The 23141-nt window shown below is 45.1% G+C and overlaps 1 protein-coding gene across 1 annotated transcript in view; it reads right to left on the bottom strand.

Moving 5' to 3' along the window:
• EXO1 (exonuclease 1) overlaps positions 1-23141 on the bottom strand; it is a 373191-nt gene that overhangs the window by 94404 nt on the left and 255646 nt on the right. The window contains exon 11 of the mRNA XM_069608142.1: positions 13430-14129. Coding sequence (XP_069464243.1) covers positions 13430-14129 — 700 coding nt within the window. The remainder of the gene's footprint in view (positions 1-13429; positions 14130-23141) is intronic.

The raw sequence follows: 23141 nt of genomic DNA, 5'->3' as shown, positions 1-23141 counted from the left end.
CCTTTTCCACTTAAGAGACATCCATACACATTGTATACAGTTAGATCCAAGGGCAACTATAGGTTTCGGACACAGACATTTGCTTTGGACTTCCCGACAGACTATCATTAGTTTTATTTAGGTAGGGAAATCCCACCCTGAGGCTTTTTTCCAGTCCTTTTTAGTTAATAAAGGTTTGTACATAAAAATCATATTCAGTTGTCTGTGTCTTATTCGTGATACCTTCACAAAATGTATTTGCTTATCAGTTAGTGTTGTAACTAACAATTGCTAGTGCAAGCCACCACTAGTTAAACAGTGGAACTGTCATTTTTCTGTAACAGTTGTGGGTGTGAGCCAGTACTATTTGAGCAGTCATATGTAAAAGTATACAAGTTGCTTTACTTACTTCAAATAATACTCCACATTCTAATAAGTAATGTGTTGGTACTGTTTTAGTATTCTTAACTGAATGAGTGTAAAAGCTCACCAATAGGGTTTACCTACCTTGAAATACCATGTGTCTTTCTTAAAGTGTACCATTGGGTTTTGCTTTCCTTGCTCTGCTTTTTACAGAGCTAAACAATCCCTGAGTTAATACTTAGCTTTGAATTGCTGATAGCCCCCTATTAAAATTGCCTCCAGACCACAACAACCAATTGGCCACAGTCACAAGTTCCCTTTGGTCAACGCACGATAATGACGATGACTGCATTCACAGGGCAGACCATTTACGAATTAAAGCAAATCAGACTCCACTATTACCCAGAATTCCCAAGTATCAACTGCGTCCAGAAGCTGAGGAGGGTATAGCCAGTTACAAAGGAAATAACAGATCCCAGCGAAACTGAATAACAGATGTGTAATACCCAGATATTACCTGCAAAGAAGCCTGGGAGACATACTTACAGGTTTGCTAGAGACCTTAGTTCAGTGAATGCTGTAATTCTACAGCCCTTCCCTGTAGTCTTGAATGCAGCTACCATACTTCCCTGCATTCCTTTAACAGCAAAACCTGCCATGCCACTACAACAACTGATTAAACGAAATACCACAAAGCCCTTACAGTGGACAGAAGAAATTGAAAAAAACATTTCATTTAATTAAACGGGGGCTGTCATATGCACCAACATTAGGTTTGCACAATTATAAAAAGAAATTCACACTTTGTCACAAACTAAACGGATTCTCCTTCGTAGTACTGATTCAAAACAATTGAGAAAAACATGCCAGTTGCATATTATGGTACAGCCCTTGGTCTGTTTGCACTGGCTTGTCCCCATTTCTTAGGTAATTAGTAGCTGCTACTCTTGCAGTATAACAATCTGATTGAGTAACCATCAGAAGCTATTGTCCACCATGCTATAGGACTACTGTTGAAAAAGTCATCTAGCACAATCTCGACTAACCCAATACAAAAGTTACTATTGAACTCCACAAATATAGCACTGACAGTGTACCATAATAAATCAAGTATTATTGGTACCTGCGCCTATTGACGGTGAACCACATGACTGTGTTGACATCCTTAAAAGTCCTTCGCACAAACAAGACCAAGTGGGTACTCCACTTAAAACCGACTTTGTATATTTTGTTCACGGATATTGAAACCTAGATGAGAAAGGTCAAAGTAAGTCAGGGCATGCAGTTTGTTCGACCCAGGAAGTAGTAGAGTGGTAGAATACCCAATGTATACTCAGCACAAATTGCAGAACTGGTTGCACAGACATGTGCATACAAATTAGCAGAACAGAGTATCAACATATACAGAGACTCACAGTAGACACATTTTATAAAGCTCAGAGGTCTCTCTTACATCTTTAGGTTTCCAGATTAAAATCTATACTTGCGCATCAGCACTTTTAGATGTCATTATGTCACCCAGTCAACAATTAAGAAGTGTGCTGCACACCGGCCGCTAAATGACAAGATTATACACAGACACGTTAGCTAATGCTGCTGCTAAACAGGCAACCATTTCTGACCCTAAGGCAGAATAAGTACTAAGAATAATGAGTAAGACACAAACTCCTGTGCATTTACGACACTGGAGGAACTAGCAAATATTCAGAATGAATTTCCAGAATCAAAGAGACTCTTGGGTCATGGAAACGTCATCCACATGGATACCCTGTGAGGAGACTAACATGGTGACTTTGTCGCACCAAATGTACTATTTTCCTACTTGGCTCGTATGTAGGATTTTGGTCTTGCCAATATGGGAAAAGGGGGGGTTATGACTGCCATGATGAGATGAAACTGGTAGGCGTCAAGACATTTTTTGCCATAACACAGGCTTATTGCAGGCAGTGCATTCAGCCCTACTGATAAGGAGGTACCAGCCACTCTTACTCCTAAAAAGTAAAAATAGGGAGTAAGAAGACTCCCCAAAAAAATAGTAAATAAGACATAGGAGCCCGTCCCCCAGCTATTATACACACAGCACCATGGATATGTTTGGACCAGTAGTACAAAGTGCCAGAGGAAGAAAAACTACTATTGTTACTGCCTCATCCGCAGTGGTAAAAATGCATATTTTAATGTGCATAAATAACTAGGTGAACAGTAGTATCTATTACAAAAACGATACTGCTTTACAGTTAAACATGTTTTACTCGCTTCTTAAACTCTCCCATTATGTATGGCAGTTACTTTTTTACTCCCTTAAAAAAAATCATTCTACTCCCAACTTTAAAAAATAGAGTGTAAAATGCTTCCACTGCAAAATCTTATCTGGAGCACGGAGTGCCTCATTTGCTTGCAAACAATGCCAGGAGCCTAGTTAGGACCTTATGGACTTTTGTTTTTTAAAACAACAAGTAGACTTGATACAGATCCAGAAATGCAACATTTACCAATACATCCTTGTGATAGTGGACACCTTTTTGAGCTAGATAGAGCCCAATACATGCTCTTGAGGAGACACTATAAAGGTTGGAAAAATCCTGAAAGAATTTCAAACCACAATCTGAGATGCCTGTAAGCAAAAATGGCAACGGGGTACCCATTTTACCAGAGAACAGGTAAGAAACGGCACAGTGCTGCATATACAGCACAAGCAACATTGTCTCCATCCCCCAAAATCAGTCAGGAAAGCAAGGAGGCAGAATGTAATTTTGAAGAATAGACTAGCTAAACTGTGAGCAGAGATCTGAAGTGCTTCCATTTGTACGGTTTAGAAAGACAGACAACAGAAGAACGGGATTGAGCCCCCATGAAGGACTTATGGGCCGCCTAGTGCTCCTTCCTTCATCGCCACCTGTCAGGAGTGCATATTCTAACATTCACCTTCCGGATGTTTTGCTGTGTTATTGACAAAGAAACATATCTACTATAAACTCTTTGCACTCACAAGTCCAGACGGCACAGCCTAAAGGACCGCTATACCACTTCTACCACTCCATCCAGTTTGGGGAGTTGGTCTATTCTAAGGAACACCAGAAAAAGACTGCTAGCTCCCAGTTGGCATGCCCCTTTTATAGGGTATTATTCATAACTGACAATGCAATTAAAGTTACATGGGTAGCCTCTTGGATTCATGCCACCCACTGTAAACGCAGAGACACCGGATAATGGAGGGCAGGCTGTTGATAAATAGCATGGTTGTGGAACTCCCATCTAGCCACACCCCTTAAGGAAGCTGATTTTTTTCTTAATCAGTGGACAAGTCAGCAATACAATGTTACTGCAACAGAGAGGTATGTAGCCAATTATAAAGTTCCCGACTGCTATCTCATAACTATTAGCCACACAGAATTAAAAGGTGACAGAAATGTCGCACTGATAAACCTTGTTTGTGGCGTTTCCTCACAGATGCATAAGATGTGATTTTATGCTCGATTATAAAAAGATGCAGTTTCTCATGTGTTGACTACAATAGTTTAGGAACTTGACTATTCACAAAGCTGTTGTACAACAGATCAACTAGTCTGGACATGCCTGAGCTTAGGTATACATGCGTGAATGCCTCATTAGGAATTATAACCTTCTCATGACCTTTGTCTGTGTTCCCTATTTCAGAGTTGCAGCATTACGACTAGCACAACAGAAACAAGTAAGGATACAGCTGAGCAGTAAGCGGGATACGGGGTAACCGGGGTGGGATGTAGGCCCTTGCAGCCTACAATGTTTACAGGGGTCCTGTCTCTTATGATCAAATGGGTTTTCTAGAGAAGGCAACTGGACTTCTCACTGGAGCACAGATGACCAATTTAGATGCAACTTTTGGCGAACTGAGAATACATTCTGCTCAGAGCACAACGACAAAAACGTCTGGCAAACCTCATGGGGAGACTCTCCTCAGCCGAGAAGCAATATAGTGGTACTTTGCCTGTGCATAAATACAAGACTTTCTGAATGAATGGATATTTAGGATTTGTGAAGATGTACCACTGGCCTGGCCAAGAGAGCACACTGAAGAATCTGGATTTCCTCTGGAGCTGAAGCCATGGCAAAGGCTGTGGACGTGTGTAGCAGCTGCAGCTGTTAAAGGATGCTGTACTCATTTCAAACTCTGGGGAACATTGAAGTCTGGGCCCTCACTAGACAGATTTCACCAGGTCTGTGGGCAGGATTTAATTTATTTGTTTTTTTATAACGTTCCTAATACCGTACCGGAGTTCAGTTTCCAAGCGCGGATCCGAGGCTCGAACCACTTTTGCTCTGCGTGGTCTTGCTCGGGATTGGGCGACGTACTGCAACTTGTGGCAACTGAAGGTTCCTAGGGAGCGAGCCAGATTCCTTCTCAGTGCCAAGGGGATAACTCGGGATGTGTGTATAGGGTTAGGAATAGACTGGCTGTTTTGTCCCCTCGAACAGGCCCAGCTGCAATGCATGAAAAAGTTAGAGCCATGTCAGGGGATGCTGGTAGGGTGGGGAACAGGGTCTTTTGGGAGGGATGGGCCACTTAACAACAGCTGTGCACTGGTTAGTGGGACACCCTCCGTGGATATACACTTTTTGCATAGAACAAGCACCAGGACGGAAATGCACCAAAATGTCGCCCTCAGAATGCCGACTCCCAAAATTACGATTTTCTTTTCAACGCCCCCCCCCCTTACACCACATTTATATCTGGGGGGGAGCAGGGGTATGGAATATAATAGTATGGGAGGGTTGTGGGGGGTCTCCCCCCGCAAATGTATGTGGTGTAAAGAGGGTTGAGAGAAAAAAAAGTCGGCATTTTCAGCCGTCGGAATTCTGGGGGGTCGTTGCAATTACATAGAGCCCACCAGGACAATATCTTCTGGCCGATGGGGTCGTCTATTTCGGTATGCTTGAATTATGAAATGCCAGTGGATTGGTCAACTCTTGCCGCACAGGTACAATAATCCTTAGAGGCTTTACTACAGGTGCAAAGGGTTACTGATGTAAAGAATCTGTTCCATGTTCTACAAACCGTGTTAAAAAAAGAAAGATACGTTTCAGATCACTGACTGGTATGCCACTCTGTGCACTTCTTTTGATATCATGTGTTTAGTAACTGAAGGTACTGAAGATACTTCAATCACATCAGTCCTAAGGACAGAAAAAAATCTGTCCTTTCAGCAGGGTTGTTTCCTGTTAGACACTTTTATAACAGGAGTGTAAGTATCTATAAGACCAGACCTCCAGTAACTATAGAAAGCAAAATATCTTATGGGACACTATCAAAACACCATGTTATGTTATGTTATTTTGCACTTATATAGCGCCTTATATACCATTGGTATGGTCTGAAGGCGCTGGTAGGTTAAACGCCCTTGGGAACCGAAGTTCTTGTCAGTAGAGGGAGGAGAGAGGGTCCAAAAGGTGCGAGTACGCAAATGGTATGTGTGCAGCTGGTGCGAAAATTCCTGTGGAAGCTGCTTCATAGCGGTAGGTGTGGTGGCTGAGAGGTCAGGAGTATGTGTTCGAATCTGGCAGGAATTATCCAGACCGAGAGTGGCAGCGTAAGGCCTGAGGAGAATGCCTGGCTGGGGGTGCGAGACCAGCAGTGATTACATAGAGTGATGTGGGGTGAGCGGCATCATATGTTGATATGAGAACAGTTATACCGAATGGTGTCATAGTATCTCTGTGTTCTAGTTGGGTGGTGGTGTAAGGAGAGAGTAAGCGTGGGGTGTGATATGAGGTATGATCTTTTAAAGGATCCATGCATTCTAGGTATAATATGGACGTCATGCAGTTAAGCAATTCGTCCGTTCTGCACATTCGTCGGCCATCCACACGTCCTCTCGCCACACACGTCCTCTCGCTACACACGTCCTCTCGCTACACACGTCCTCTCGCTACACACGTCCTCTCGCCACAACACGTCCTCTCGCCACAACACGTCCTCTCGCCACAACACGTCCTCTCGCCACACACGTCCTCTCGCCACACACGTCCTCTCGCCACACACGTCCTCTCGCCACACACGTCCTCTCGCCACACACGTCCTCTCGCCACACACGTCTTCACTCCACACACGTCTTCTCTCCACACATGTCTTCACTCTCCACACCCGGCCGGCCGCCCTCCACGCCCGGCCGCCCTCCACGCCCGGCCGCCCTCCACGCCCGGCCGCCCTCCACGCCCGGCCGCCCTCCACGCCCGGCCGCCCTCCACGCCCGGCCGCTCCCGACACTCGTCCGCTCCCGACACTCGTCCGCTCCCGACACTCGTCCGCTCCCGACACTCGTCCGCTCTCGACACTCGTCCGCCCTCGACTCTCATCCGCCCTCAACACTCATCCGCCCTCAACACACCTCCGCCCTCAACACACCTCCGCCCTCAACACACCTCCGCCCTCAACACACCTCCGCCCTCAACACACCTCTGCCCTCAACACTCTTCCGCTCTCCACGGTCATCCTCTCTATATGCTCGTTCGCTTGTATACGATCGTCTGGCCACGCGTTCACCTAGTCTATACGTTTGTTGGTTCAGTAAAGTTAATTTTATACGCCCTAATCAGTTCTACGTGCTCCTTAGTTCTGTTCGCTTCTCTGTATTTGCGTTCATATTAGCTTTTACATACTGCTATGTGCATTTCATCGGTTCAGATCTCCTTAGTTTCTCATTGAATTATTTATCCATATTAGCTTTTACATACTGCTATGTGCATTTCATCGGTTCAGATCTCCTTAGTTTCTCATTGATTTATTCGTAATATCTGCTTCCCTGTATTTGTTCTACTTTAGTCGTTTATTGATAGGTCGGTGTGATGGTGCTAGTTTGGAAGCCGGTTGGTTTTAGGGGAAGAGCCAGGTTTTCAGTAGTTTGCGGAAGGACGTTAAGTCCTCAGTTAGGCGGATGTGGGGTGGGAGCGAGTTCCACAGGGTTGGAGCTTGGGCTGAGAATGATGTTCCGCCTATCCTGATTGAGTTTGTCTTAGGAATTGTTAGGAGGCCGGCTGAGCTTGATCTTAGGGTGCGAGAGGGATGATATGGTATTAGTTTTTCTTGAAGATATTGAGGTCCAGTTTTATGCAGTGCTCGATGGGTGAGGCATAAGGTTTTAAAAGCCACCCTACGGGCTACTGGAAGCCAGTGCAGTGTCTTGAGGGCTGGGGATACGTGGTCTCTTGGACCTAGCGCAAGTAGCATTTTGGCCGCCGCGTTTTGTGCTCTTTGGAGTTTATTCAGCTGGTAGGCATGGATTCCGAGGTATAGGGGGTTTCCGTAGTCCAGTCTGGATATAACGATTGATTGGACGGCAGAGACTCTGTTCGGAAATGAGAGGTATGGAAAGATGCGCCTGAGGGTTTTAAGGTGTAGTGGCAGGACTTTGAGACATTGTTGAATCGGCGCGAGAGTGTTAGGCCGGAGTCTAGGGTGCATCCAAGATTTTTCACTGTGTTGGAGGGTGTCGGTGAGTTGCCCATGGCGGGTGGCCAGGGAAGAGGGTGCGGAAGAAGATCGGAGTTGCCGCACACCATGATTTCTGTTTTGGCGGGGTTTAGCAGGAGGTGGCTTTGGGTCATCCAGCGGTCAATGTTAAGGAGGCAGGCTGCCAGGTCGGGTCGGGAGTTGGGTTTCGAGTTCAGGAATTTTAAGATTAGTTGGGTGTCGTCGGCGTTGTTGTAACATATGATGTTGTGTGAGCGAATTATTGGCGGGAGGGTGATCAGGTAGAGATTGAACAGCAAGGCAGATAGACATGCTCCTTGAGGGACTCCCGTGTCGACTGGTCGAGCTTGGGAGGTAAGGCCGGAGAGTGTGGTTATTTGGTGCCTGTCTTTGAGGAAAGAGGCTATCCATTTAAGGGCGGTTCCACGGATTCCTAGGGAGTGGAGGCGGTCTAGGAGGATTGAGTGATTGATCGTGTCAAAGGCAGCGTATAGGTCAAGGAGGATTAGTGCTGCGCATCCTGCGGCGTCTGCTGTCATTTTGAGGTCGTCCCAGATCGACGTTAGGGTGGTTTCGGTTCCGTGACGTGATCTGAAACCTGATTGAGCAGGGTCTAGGAGGTTATTGGCTTCGACAAAGGCATTTTGTTGGGAGTAGACGGTTCGGTCAATGAGTTTGGCAAGGAACCTGGTGTTTGAGATTGGGCGGTAGTTTTTGACCTCGAGAGGGTCGAGCAAAAATTTTTTTATTAGAGGTTTGACGTATACCATTTTGAATGCCTCGGGAAATATACCGGAGGAAAGGGAGTCGTTTATGATAGATCTTGCGTGCTCTCCTGCGCAGGTGGAGGCAAAAATTCCTTTGAGAGTTTTGGCTGGGCAAGGGTCTAGTGGTGATCCAGATGGTTTGCGGGAAGATAGAAGTTTGAGAAATTGCTCTGGTGATAATGGACTAAAGGATTCGAACGTTGGGTGCTTTGAGGTCGCAGGTGAGGGGCTGGCCGGTGCGGGCGGCGGAGTGTCAATTGGTTGTAGGAGAGCCAATTTGGTGTTTAGAGTTTTAGTCCTTTCAATAGCCGTGGTGTAAAAATGGAGGGAGAGTGAATCACACAGTGATTGTGACGGGGTCGGGATGGTTGTGTTACAGGCTGGATTGGTGAATTCGGAGATGATTTTGTGGAGTTCTTTGCTTGGGTTTTTGGAGTTTAGGATTCGGGTGTTGTAGTGGGCTTTTTCTGCTTTCCGGATTTCGGCCTTGTACTGATACAATTGTCGGGCCAAGGTGGTCTTGCTCTCTTGGGTTTTCTCTTTCCGCCAATTGCGTTCAAGGTATTTGTAATGCCGTTTAGTGGTTTTTAACTCAGGAGTGAACCATCTGGGAAAAGGGCCAAGGCGGGATGGTGGTTTGCACAGGGGAGTGAGTCGTGTCAGAGATGCATTGAGCCATGAGTCAAAGACTTCAGGCGTTAGATGGTTGTGGGGACGGTGGGTAGGTGGTGGAGACTGGAGGAGTGCCTCGGCTAGGTCTGGGGTGATTTTTAGTTTTTTCCAGCACTTGCGTAGGTTCGGAGGCTCAGATGTGCGTTTGGGAAGGGGGCTGGGAGAGTGGATGGTGAACGAGAGAATAAAATGATCGGACCAGATGATAGGGGTGGGGGGCTTTAGGTGAATCAGGGTATTGGAGCTAAAGATGGCATCGAGAGTGTGTCCTTTAAAGTGAGTCGGGCCGTTTATGTGGGGTTGGAGGTTAATTGCATCTAGACCGTCAACCAGGGCGTGGGTCATAAGGTTGGTGGGGTTGTCGAGCCATATGTTGAAGTCTCCAAGGAGGGTGAGGTTGGGATGATTGATTTGGAGGGAGGCGATGGAGTCACAAAGGTTGTTTGCGAAATGTCTATCGTAGCCAGGAGGCCTGTAGATTAGTAGGAAGCTGTGTGAGAGCGACGGGGAGAGGGATAGTTTAACGAGGAGCGATTCACAGGATGAAATGGAGGTTTGGTTGTCCATGATTGTGGCACGGAAGTGAGATTTGAAGACGAATGCTATCCCCCCTCCTCTGGACGGACGGTTCAGTGGGATGAGGCAATAGTCAGGTGGAAAGGCTTCATTAGCGATTGGGCCGAAGTCATCAGAGAACCAGGTTTCAGTGATGAAAACTAGGTCCGGTTTGACAGAGGTGAGGAGGTCAAAGATGCAGTGTCTGTTTTTAGCTACAGATCGCGCGTTAAAAAGGATACAGTTTACATCTGCGGGCAGGGTTCGGTTTGGTGCTTGGGTGGGGGGGGCGGAGAGGCTGGAGGGAGGGGGTTAAGGTTGGTGATGCTAGGGAAAAGTGGGCGAGCAGAGAAGTATTTAGGCTTCGGGCGTGGTTGGGTGGTTGCTTGTGATAGGTTGATTGGGTTCGGGGTGGAGGATTTGAGGAAGGGGAGTGGGCGGTTGGGAGTTTCAGTTGCAGTCGAGGAGAAATCGAGGGAGAGGGGTTTCAGGAAAGGAGAGGCCACGGGGGAAGGAGGAGAGTGTGGGAGAGAGGTGCAGGGTCGAGATAGGGGAGGCGAGGAGAGCTGAGAGGTTGAGGGGGACCAGGAACGTTTCCTCTTTAGTTTCTTTGCTGCAACTGGTGTGTGGGAGAGGGTAGGGGGGTTAGAGGGGGAGAGGGACGCGGCTTCGGTTCTTGCTATTGCAAGGCGTGCAGTTTTTAGGGATGGGAAATGGTGCGGTCGGCCGGTGAAAGTGGTAGGGGTATGGGGGCAAGGAGGGGGTTGGGCGATTGGAGGGTCGGGTGTGCTAGATATGATAGTAAGGAGGGCGGGAGTGGGCACAGTGGGCACTGCTGGCAGGTCGGCGGTGGGGTTCAGGGGGTGCGTGGTCTTAGGGTGGGTTGCTCGCCATCGTGCACCCCTGGCTTGGTGTTTGGAGAGGGTGGTGGCAAGGATTGCGGACGAGGGTATGGGAAGGGGGGGGCGGGTCGGAGAATGGAGGTGGTCCACGGGAGTCGTTTCTGACAGGAGTGGGGGGAGTGACTGCACTCATGATCGGTGCGAGCTTTGGGTTGATTTAGGAGGGTTTCTGATTGTAGTTCAAGGGTTGATGATGAACGCTTTTTAGGGAGACTTTCGGGTTCAACTGGTCGACGACTTATTTGGTGCTTTCTGGATACAATTGGGAATACTTCTAATGCACCTTTTCTTAGAGAGCTGTTGGGGGCAGCTTCTAGATGTAATTGGGATCACTTCAAATTCAACTTTTTCAGAGAGGCTATTGGGCGCAACTTCTAGGTGCAGTCAAGTACACTTCTAATTTCCATTAATAATAGAGGCTAATGGGCGCAGTTTATAAATGCAGTTTGGAACACTTCTAGATGCAGTTAGGAAAATTTCTAATTCAACTTTTCCCAGAGAGGCTATTGGGCGCAGTTTCAAGATGCGATTGCGAGAAACATCTAGGTGCAGTTGGGACCTTCTAATACAACTTTCTTAGAGAGGCTATTGGGTGAAACTTCTAAAGGCAATCATGTACACTTCTAAATTCAACTTTTCTTAGAGAGGTTATTGGGCGCAACTTCTAAAAGCAATCATGTACACTTCTAGATTCAACTTTTCTCACAGAGGCTAATGGGCGCAACTTCTGAAAGCAATCATGTACACTTCTAGATTCAACTTTTCTCAGAGAGGCTATTGGGCGCAGTTTCTAAATGTAATTGAGAACACTCATAAATTCAACTTTTCTCAGAGAGGCTATTGGGCGCAACTTCTAAATGAAATCATGTACACTTCTAAGTTGAACTTTTCTTAGAGAGGTTATTGTGCGCAGCTTCAAGATGCGATTGGGAACACTTGTAGATGCAGTTAGGGATACATATAATTCAACTTTTTCAGACAGGCTATTGGACGCAACTTCTAAATGCAATTATGTACACTTCCAAGTTCAACTTTCTCAGAGAGGCTAATGGGCGCAGATTTTAAATGTGCTTGTAGATGCAGTTAGGGACATTTATAATTGAACTTTTTCAGACAGGCTATTTGGGCGCAACTTCTAAATGCAATTATGTATACTTCTAATTCAGCTTTTCTCGGAGAGGCTATTGTGCGCAGATTCTAGATGCAATTGGGAACATTTGTAGATGCAGTTAGGGACACTTCTAATACAACTTTTCTCAGGGAGGCTATTGGGCGCGACTTCAAATGCAATCATGTACACATCAGATTCAACTTTTCTCAGAGAGGTTATTGGGCGCAGCTTCAAATGCAGTTGGGAAAAATTTCTTGGTGCAATTAGGACACTTCTAATTCAACTTTCTTAGAGAGGCTATTGGGCGCAACTTCTAAATGCAATCATGTACACATCAGATTCAGCTTTTCTCGGGGAAGCTATTGGGCGCAGTTTCTGAATGCAGTTGGGAAGACTTCTAATTCAACTTTTCTCAGGGAGGCTATTGGGCGCAGCTTCAAAAAGCAATCATTTACACATCAGATTCAACTTTTCTCAGAGAGGCTATTGGGCGCAGTTTCTGAATGCAGTTGGGAACACTTCTAACTCAACTTTTCACAGGGAGGCTATTGGGCGCAGCTTCAATATGCAATCATGAACTCATCAAATTCAGCTTTTCTCAGAGAGGCTATTGGGCGCAGCTTCAATATGCAATCATTTACACATCAGATTCAACTTTTCTCAGAGAGGCTATTGGGCGCAGTTTCTGAATGCAATTGGGAACACTTCTAATTCAACTTTTCTCAGGGAGGCTATTGGGCGCAACTTCAAAATGCAATCATTTACACATCAGATTCAACTTTTCTCAGGGAGGCTATTGGGCACACTTCTAAATTCAACTTTCACATGTATAGGACAGAGTTTCGAAATGGAATTTATTAGAGATATGGGGTTCTAGGTTGAGTGGTAGGGTAGTATGGCGAGAAGTAATTACTTCTGTCCCCGTCCTTGCCACACAGAATGTGTATCAACTTGGTGGAATCCCTGATGAATATTGAACTTTAGATTGTAAAAAAGGCCGGTCTGTGTAGGACTCATTCCAATGAAACCCTTGACATTGTTAAAGAGCAAGCAATAACTTGGGCATGTTTTGCACAAAGTGCAAAGGGGAATGAGAACATGGCTGCAGATTTATTATGTCTCATGTTTTCTTTATTTCTATTCAGTTGTGGGATCTCATGTCATTTATGCTTTATTCTGAGATTACCATGGCATTTTGCAACTGGGCTCACAGGTTACAAAATCGGTACCATCCGTTCTAGTAACTTCAGATAAGAAAGCATGTGCAGGGAAAGCAGGCTTGTGTGTGCAGCATAACATAACCCTGGTATCCCAAAGGGGCACATAAAGTATTCAAATCACTACTGAACTTTAGGATTAGAACTCTGCGAGGGGGTGGGTTGGTGAAAGTCAGTTGGGAAAAGTGAAAGATGTAAATATACCCATGTCAAGTGGAAGACCAAATCAGTTGGGAATCTGAAAGATCTCATGTATAGTAGAAAATGGATTAACTTTCCATGATCTTTTAAGCCCTCAATCAATGCACTTAAACTAGTCACACAGACCTGGAATACCGAAGACAACCCCTCCTAGGTTTAAAGCCAAAATGCAAGAAAACAAACCTGTAAATGTCAAAACCTTAATTATAACTTACCTCTAAAATGGAATCCCCGTTTGACAGCGTGGGCGCGGTGGGTAGGACCTGTGACAATTCACCTACTTGGGAAGATTGTGGAGAACATTCACTGCTGCGGGCAGGGAGTACCTCTTTGTCCTGTGGGTCATTGTTTCTGAGGCTCCCATTGTGTAAAGTAGTGCACAGGTTATTCTGGAACCTTGGTGTGAGGCACTCAGTCTTTCTGTAATACTGCTGTAATGCCAGCAGACCAGGAGAAGAGCTAGGAGTTTTTGGGCTCTCTCCGCCAAGACTTCCAGACCAACTAAAACAGCTTTTTGGTGTTCCCAAGGGGGTTACCAAAATCGGTTTTGCACATTTGTCCTCCTTTGGTGATGGAGAACCACAGTTTTCCTCTTTGGTTACAGAAGAACCACAAAGTCCTTTTTTGGGCGAATGAGAATCATGCTTTTCCTTCTTGGGTGACTGACATTTAAATCTTCTCTCGATGGGCGACCGAGATTTAAGCATTTCCTCTTCAGAAGGCTGAAGACCACACACCTCCTTATGCGACTGAGAATCTTGAAAAACATCAATCTCTTCAGCTAAAGTTAAGAGATCTTTGGTTGGGCCCTGGCTGTTAATAACATTTGAGCTGCTCAGTGTAACAACATTTGGAGATTTGTTGATCCCATTGCGTGCCGGACAGTCGAACTCAGAAGCAGAATTACAAAAGAACCTAGGTGGGAAGAAAAAGAAAATAAGGGTTTGTGTCGACAGACTTTTACGTTTCAAGTAACCCTTTTAGCACTATATGGCCATATACATATATCCCAAAAAAGCAACTCCCTCCCTGCCTTTAGGACGTCCATATACATACTAACATGTGGAATCAAACTAATGTATGCCACTCTAGTGACTGCCGCAGAAACAAACTAAAGTTCTCAGTACAGTGATACTATAGGAACCATAGCAGGCAAAAGGTTAAAGACCGCAAACTTATCTGTGAATTAAGATTTCTAATTCTTGTTCTTGACTCAGATCACCAACAGAAGTACCAACATACAATGACTGTAAGCAGTTTAAACAGGAAAACACCCCAATACGGCCTGTAAGCAGACAAAATAAGTGTTTGGAACAAATGCTAGCCAGAATTTGGACGGTAATTGGACACCAGAATTTAACCATTAGCACATTAATTTAGGTGAGTGAGATGTCACTATAACCAGAGCTCTCAGGTTGCTTGATCTAGTGCGTCAGCATTTCCCAACATTTGAAAGAGAACATGGCTGAGTTTGTACAGTTGTGCAGTAATGCTCAATAGTCACATATTAAAATGTGCTCATAAGGTCGAAACTTGCATATACAGATGCAATGAATTATCAAATTAATTTATGAAATATACAATTTTGCATGTAGAATAAAAACAACCAAATGATCTCATAATGTAATAGTTGAAAGCAATTACAAAATACTAACCAAAGCTATTGGGGTGGATTAGACGGCATGGTTGTTACCTAGAAGTACATTTTGAATAGCACCTCAAGAGTAAGAACAGCCAACACAAAAACAACTGCTCTCACAGAACACAGCTTCAATATTGGAATAGAAGTCCACTCATGTATGCATATTAACTACATCACACAGAAGACGATGCTGGATATTATCCAGTGAAACAAGGCTTAAATCTTTTACGAACACTCAGTTCAATCTCACAGCAATGCAATCATATCACACTAAAAATGAATTCAGGGAAACACTGATCACAGTCTCCACCATATAATGCTGAGCATAAGCCTATTAAGCTTGACAATTTTTCAGTTGAATGTTGATTCATGAGTTTCTAAAGTGCCTGACGCGCAAGCTTAAAAAAAGGTCATAAAAAATGGAAACTGGTATTAAATGGGCCATAATTGTCTCTAAAACATGGCCAAATGGGCAATTCAACAGTCATCTTCTGTATGAATTCAAAAAAAGACTAACTACATCACAGTAATTGCATGACAATTTAAGAATCAGTGAGACAAAGTTACTCAAAGTCCAGTGCACTATAACATAGGTTAATTCAAAAGAGAAGTATCCTGTCTGGCACCATCGAAAATCACTTATGCCACATGTTTTTCATGAAATCTACTCACCTTTTAAATAAACAATTCTCCTATTTAGAGGCCTTGTATGTCATTCCCAATAATCACTCAACTGCATAACAGCCTGTGTTAAATTAGAAAAACAAACAGTGGGACCAAGTACCCACTCAGAAGAACAGTCCTCCTGTTTAACGGACTGGACTCATCAGCTTGTGTCCTCATCAGGAGACCTCACTTCAGAGCCTTCTTACAACACTGGGATTACCTTCATGATCAGACCACATGGAAGATTCACCCTTAGTGCATCCGCTTACCCTTCCAAATGCCAGCGACCCTTTATATCTTCGTATTCACCAGCATCCCTTAATTCTTTGACGTAATCCGCAATCCCTCCTCTTCCTAAAGACCCAACAAATGCAACTGGACTTTAAAGGCACTACAAAATAACCACCACCATGTCTCTTACCAGATCATCCACTAGCCAAAACACCATAAATAGACAGAATATATCCACCGGAAATGCGAAAAAGAAGCGTAAGAAAATATTTTAAAAGAATGTTAACTGCACCGTAGAGCCTTTGTTTGCGGACTCCTGCAAATGTGCCAATTCAGCAAAAAATATAACTAACCTGATCTTTTTCACTGCACCATGCACCTAGTCCAAGAAGTTTAGTGTCTTGTACTCCAAACATTTTTCCTCAACCATAAAAGGAATAAGGGTCTATCGCCATGAAGACACAGACAACTGGAAATCTTACATTCAACATCTGCAATACCGGTACTATTATTATACAAGCCAACAGTAGCAACATAAAAGTCTTTGCATTTGCTGAACCAACATGTGCACATAAAGAGACATAGAAGGAAATTGATCATGGCGAGAACCCCAAAACGACAGGAAGGAATGTGTCTGCCCCAAAGAGGTCAATAAACAAATCCCATAAACTATACACTGGACAAGGTGACACCAACAACGATGTGGCAAGTCACTAAAATGGAATAAACCAGACATGGTACTGGGGATTCATATAAAAAGTGTATTTTGCATGACCGGACAATGCACTCTTAATCGCAGGGCCATACTCTTGTTCCATTTATTATATCTTATAAGATTAATTAATTCAGACAGTACAATGATAGTGAAGCAGCTGGAAGAGGGTGGAGGACAAGGCCTACTTCTAGACGAAATCAGTCAAAAACAAATTTTTCACCCACCGAGGAGAATTCCTTAAGATGAGATATTAATGTAGAAATCTTGCCATCACCTATCCCTCCCATAACAATACCCTGGGACTCGTAGAACACATTAGAAGTCAGGGAATCTGAGAGGACACTTCGATGGTGGTAATAGCAAGAAATGGAGAAGGAATGAAGCACCTAAAGGTGCCTGGGCACAATCACCAGAACAACTGCAAGCGATAACTGGAGATGGCTGGTGGGAGTGCTCTAGCCTAAGGTAATACCTAGGCCCTAGAACACTCAAGGGCACTATAAGGATCCAGTGGGAATCTGGGAACAGAACTATATGAAATTGTTGCTTTAAAGGAAACCTCAGCAGTTGATCCTCTAGCATGTGATGGCAGAATCCAAATAGAGATTCCAGCCAAAACGGGGTACAGATTCCAGCCAAATGGGGGCCACTCGGATGCCCCAACAGGAGGGCTATTAATTAGAGTCACTCATTCTCTGAGAGGGACGCAAATATCGGGAACCACTGATCACGTTGTGGCAGGGAAAGTTAAGGGCGCTGGTTAACCCGGCATTTGGGAAATCTTAAAAATCTGCTAGATCTGCATGTCGAGTTACTTCGTTCATCTACTCGACCTTAGAGAAATGCACGCCGCCCACAAACTGGATGGCAATTTGATTTTTACTGAAAAATCATGGAGCCCACCCGTAGATACCTTACTAGTACTGTTTACGTAAGTTTTCATGAACAGTGAAAACTAATGCAGCTCGGATTTTTTAATATCAAAACTAGTCAGGACATATTGGCAAACACTTTTTTTTAATGAAAAACATTGCGATGAATGAAAAATGATCTATGCGAAAATACACAGATATTGATCACAGGCAAAGACTACCAACTGGTAAATACAAAGTGCCTGTAGCGCCGTTTGCCAAAACAGATTGCATAGGATTTCGATCTGTCATTTATCCTTAATAACAATGTATTGTATGGAGAACACTTAACTTGAGAGCCGTCATGAGAACGGGTATGTGTGGCATATTCAATGTTCTGTACCCTGCACAGTACAAATATGAGGTACACATGTAGCACAGAAATGGGACATCATGTCATGCAGCATTCTTAGAATGTATTGTTATCAAATGGGGCTGTTATATAGCGGCCTACATTGCAAGTAGCTTCCATGGCTTTTTAATTTTGTTCATGCTTCGAGCCAATTTCTGAGTTTGGGGCCTGCATAACATGCTTTGTGGGGGACTCATATCCCACCCTTATTCTGGATGTCCCGATTCGTCCAAAGTATTTAAAGAGAGATTGTTATGGAGAATACTCAATGTGCCAATTCCCTTCTACCTTTGAAAACCCCAGCTATTTTTGCTGGATTTTAGGACTTTTAATTTCCAACCTGGAGCGACTGAGACTTTTTTCCCTCTCTCTTTTATATTTCTGTGATTTGGATTCTGTGTCTTTTGACTTTGGAGTCTGACAAACTCCATAGGCATCTTTGCATTGTGACACACAGCACCTTCAGTGCAGTGGCACAGGGAAGTCTTAGATTTCCCAAAGGTTTAAATACCTTCTCTTGGTGAAAACTACTATTTCAAAGGGCAGTGAAGTGAAATTGACTTTACTTACATTTTGTAAATTTCTAGACCCAGCACACACTATCTTACAATAGGATGCTGGAGGGGTTACTTAGTATCCCATTTGTCTAGTTTCTCATGTAACATTTTCATGTTACCCTTTCTACAATTAATGGCTGGTGGCAGTGGTTTACCGTTAACCACCATTGTGTGTTTTTACCGCGGGCTGCAATCGCAGCTGCAGTAAGGCACCCATGGGTGCTCATTTTGTCAAAATGGCCCTGGTCGTCTTTTCCCGCCATTTCTTGTTGGAAAGGTCCTTCTAGATATTTACTCTGCATGCCAAACCAGGTTTGGTCCTGTTAATTTTGTCTTTCGTGGTATTCACGAGGGAAGCCCGCCTCTGGCTCCAGTCTGTCTGGCAGGGGCAGGAAGTGAGGGAGGTGCCCGAAACTCCCTGTACTTAGTCTCCTTGGTTACAGGAATGCACCCAAGGGTGATTGGCTGGAGGGCTGTCCTCGGAGGCAGCCTCCCGGCTGTGTGAGTGACAGATAGGCTGCGAATGAATGGGAGAAACCTGCATAAAAGGCCAGGCTTTTTGGCTTGAAAGGCAGAGTTGACCACTGGACGAAGGAATCCGAAGAACTTAGAAGAGACACCTGCTGCAATTTCTGGACCATTGGCTTGCCCGGTGAAGTCCTGCTGCTGTGCTGAAGCTCCGAATTCGCCTTGACTAGAGTAGACCTGCAAAGGACGACTTCTCCCCTTGGGTTGGTGGGACCAATCGACCCCAAGACGAGCTCATCTGGAAACCCTCTCGGATCTGGCTGTACTTCCATTGCTTCTGTAGGAATCCACGTGCCAGGGAGAGGAACACCAGAATCGAGTGAGTGTCTTTAAGTCAGACCCGAACTGCAGGAAGGTCCACCGGACTCCCAGGAAGCAGGACTGACCAAGCCTGAGCCACCTCAACAGAGTGCTGTACCCCAGATGCAAGGAAAGTCTGAAGTGGTATCTGAGAACTGCGGTGTTGCCATTTGCTATAGACGCGAGGAGCTGAAACAGCAAAGTGCCACTGAATTGAAGTTTGCCCATTGCTGCCGCTGACCTTCCCATTGCAGTGCACAAGTCCCCAGACGTCCTGCCTCTTGTCCCCACGACTTAGGCCCAGGAACAACAGGATCTGCAGAGCTGTACAGAAACAGAAGCCAGCTGGAACCATTTTTTTTCTAACCAAGGGTACTGTAACACTAATGGGACTTACCTCTTGCTGTGTAGCCTTGCTTGTTCTCAGTTGAGACGTGTCTTGGTTGCTTTTGCAGAGTTGCTTGAAGCTTTGCCCTTCACAAGCCTCCCAGCTTGTGACCCTTCTGCGATTCTTTACTTCTACAAAGACTTATAAGACATTGTGCAAAACTTTTACTTACCTGTGAGAAGTGCTTCAGCTCACCTAGACTTTTGGCCAACTAACATTGGCTGACCTGGCTCTCTGAAGGACTTCTTACCTCTGACTTTGTGCTTTACCTTTCCTCCAAGAAAGGATTAATTTACTTTGCATTGGGGGTCAAAAGTACTTACCTGCTTCAGAATATTTGTGTGAACTGTCTATTATTCTTAAACCCCTTTTCTTTGACACCAACTCAGTATTGCTCTAAATGTACCAGTGATATATGAATGTCCACAGTGTCCTAGTTATTTAAGTCACCTCAGGGTGTAGGAACCATCTGTGTGCCAACGCAAAAGGGTACTTGCTCATTTAGAGAAACTAAGAGTATATTTTGGAGTGTATTTGTGTGTTGCTTATATATTGCTCCCTTCTGAAGAAGGCTTGTTGGACCGACTGTTAAATAATTGTTTAATCAAGAAACCTTGAGTGTAAGAGTTTGTTTGAATACTTGTCACTGTGTAAAAACCCTACTGCTCACATTGACCCCTCTTGAGATAAGCCTGGCTGCTCAGCCACACTACCAACCTGTGTAGTACAGACTTATACCAAAGGTTGGGTTCCTATTGCAAGGAGGTTCCTGTACCCAAATGGTACTGCACACAATATTGCCTAACAGAGATCCTAGCTGTTTGCCCCACTGAGAGGAAGTTAGTTGATCGTGGCTGGCCCTGTGGGTGCAGCAAAGACATATAGTGGATACATGGAGGAAGTGAGCTGAGCATGGGGGTACAATTGGATACCAGCATGGCTCCCTTCTGACCATAGCGCTGCATGGAGGCTGGCAGGGCAGAGAAGATGGCTACCACACCTTATTCCCCAGTGAGAGCATAATAGGGAGACCTTCCGCATTAAGAAGAGCCTCTCACAACTGCTTGTATTTGTAATTGATTACTTACTGAGCTATCCTCCCAAGACAAAGTGTGAGCCTCATTTTTGATTTGGAGTTGCATGCAGTCGAAGAGGGCTGGGGAGTGTCAGTGCACACTGCACCATCCGAACACTCAGCAGACCTGTAGAGATGGTATAGATTTGCTTCCTTGTAGTGTTTCAGAGGGATGTATGTGATTCTTTCCAAAAACAAAATTCTGTGGCCTAAAATACAGAAATCTTTTTTGTTTTCACAAATTTCAACGCACTTATATGCAGGGACAACCCCACGTAGCACTCCCCCATACTCCAATTAAAATATGTATTACCCTAACTGACCCCCACACATAAATGCATTGAAATACGCAGTTCGGAATTCTGCATTTTCGGCCACGAAATAATAGGGTGTTACCGCTTCAGAGATGCTCTAAAGTGCTTCTGCTGCACTAAGTTTTTCGGGTCATAACAGTCTGTCGCAGACAGTGGTGGGGAGAGTGAAATGCCTGAGCCACGTTGTATCCCAGAACATATGACAGGCCACGGCATACGGCTCAGAGTCCTATATCATAATGGATAACTATAAACATTAATCTGGAGTTGTCTGACTCAGAGTGGTTCCAGTACTCACAACCTGGTTGTCTGCATCAATCCGAGGGCAGTGAGCAGTCCTATCTGGGGGCCCTCTTTTTACAAGAGCCTTTCTGCACAGGCCAACTGGGGGCAGCACTGTGGCCACAGTCTCTTTTAGAGCAGCCGCAGTGGTGTGACAGCCAACTAGGTACCACTCATTTAGCGCAAGTGCAATATGGGTGCAGATGCTAAATGTCAGCATTTAGCAGCTGACATTGAAGTCTATTTCTAAATCACACTCATACCTAATGAGTGGCGCTGATTTGATGGCAGAGCAAGTGACGCATGAACAAAAAAAGTTTCATGCCCGAAAGAACCACATGCAACACAACAAATACCATGCTGCAAACATGACTGAACATCAGTATTCAGTAGAAATGTGTGACGATGAGCACTTTCATGTGAAAGTAAAACAACTAACATCTCCCATTGATTTACTACACTTGACCTAGCAGTTCCTGTTAATATTACCGGAATGTAATACATAAAACATGTTCACTTTAGCAATATGTACTGTTGACGATACTCCATAAGTAACATGCAGCAAGAGTTAACACCGAGCTGTGGGAATGGGATGTCCAAATATGGAGGAGAGTTAACGATCCTCACACTGACCACTGAAGAGAAGCATGCCGTATACATCTCACAAACAGGGGCAAACACACGGCCTGCACAAGTGCATAACGTACCCCTCACAACCACACGCCCAAAGTTACCTTCATAGTGCACAACCTCTACACAAGGTCTTTAATTATGGTCGCCTCTGTTTTCTGAGAAAACAGACAAGTGGCCTCTTCCTGTATTCAAAATTGTTAGCTGCAGCTGTTGCACGTAGTCCTTACAACAAATGCATTCCTCTAATATAATTTCTGGTTTTCCGATTGCAACCTACTGTGAGTAACCTAGACAGGGTCGTACAATGGAACGCGTTCTACGTTTTGTTTCCCTCCGCTTTCTCCCAGCCAGATGCGGCTTTGGAGGTGACGATGGAAAAATTGGAGGAGGCACCCAGATAACGTGGGCAAGGTCCTCCTCCCTCCACCCTGGCTAAGGGGGGGCGAGGGGGGAGGTGTGGTGAAGGCAGCCTGAGGGGCGGGAAGCGTGCCAAACCAGAGGAAATGCCTGCGAAAGGCAACAATGGAAAGGGGCGTGTCAGGTTGCATATAAACCGACGGGCGTCCTGCTGCAGGAGAATCCAGCTCGAGCAGATGGACGCCCGCTGCACCGAAGGACCTATTTTTCGTTTAACACCCACCCACCCTGCTTAGAGAGCAGCGGGATGGCAATGCCTGCCCGTTGATGTCGTGGAGCGGAGAGGCAGTGTTCTGGCGACCAGTGGCAAGATACAGACTCTGAATGAGCCCTGGGAAAGCCAGAAGGGTCTTCGCTCTTAGGACCAGCGCTTCTTGGGGGCCTAAGTGGCAGGGGCGCTGGTGGCAGCAATGAGGGCTCAGCTTCGCCCGAATAAAACTCCCCCAACCCAGGAACACCTGCAAGGGTAGGCGGGCTCAGACAAGAATGGTTGGCAGAGCTTTTGGCCTACTATGGATTTGGTTGGGAAAGGGGGAAGAAAGTTTTGGACACAGCAGTCGCTGCACCGTCAGAACATTTTCACAAAGTTTGTTTGCAGTGTTTTGAGTTTATTATGTTGTGAAAATAAATCTGCGGCTTTTTTATGCCAACAAAGAAGACCTGTCTCATTCTGCACCTTACTGGGTGGGATATCAAAAGGGGCAAAGAGAATGAGCAAATGTGCTGGTACAAAGATGGACAAATGCCCAGGTTATGTACAAAGACGGTCACAAATCGAGAACATCGATCACCTTTTGCCAGAGCGTATTTCAACACTATCAGCCACTTAACGGCACATAACACCAGAGTCCACGTCCTGTGCAAGCCCCATTTATTAATGCACCCCGCAGCACCCCGCCGTTAAGTTTTTTATTTT

The sequence above is a fragment of the Ambystoma mexicanum genome, chromosome 4q (assembly GCF_040938575.1).
Source record: "Ambystoma mexicanum isolate Mex_15411 chromosome 4q, UKY_AmexF1_1, whole genome shotgun sequence".
Classification (NCBI taxonomy): Eukaryota; Metazoa; Chordata; class Amphibia; order Caudata; family Ambystomatidae; genus Ambystoma; species Ambystoma mexicanum.
Note: the sequence above shows the minus strand (reverse complement) of the source record. Positions and strands in the feature narration are given on the sequence as shown.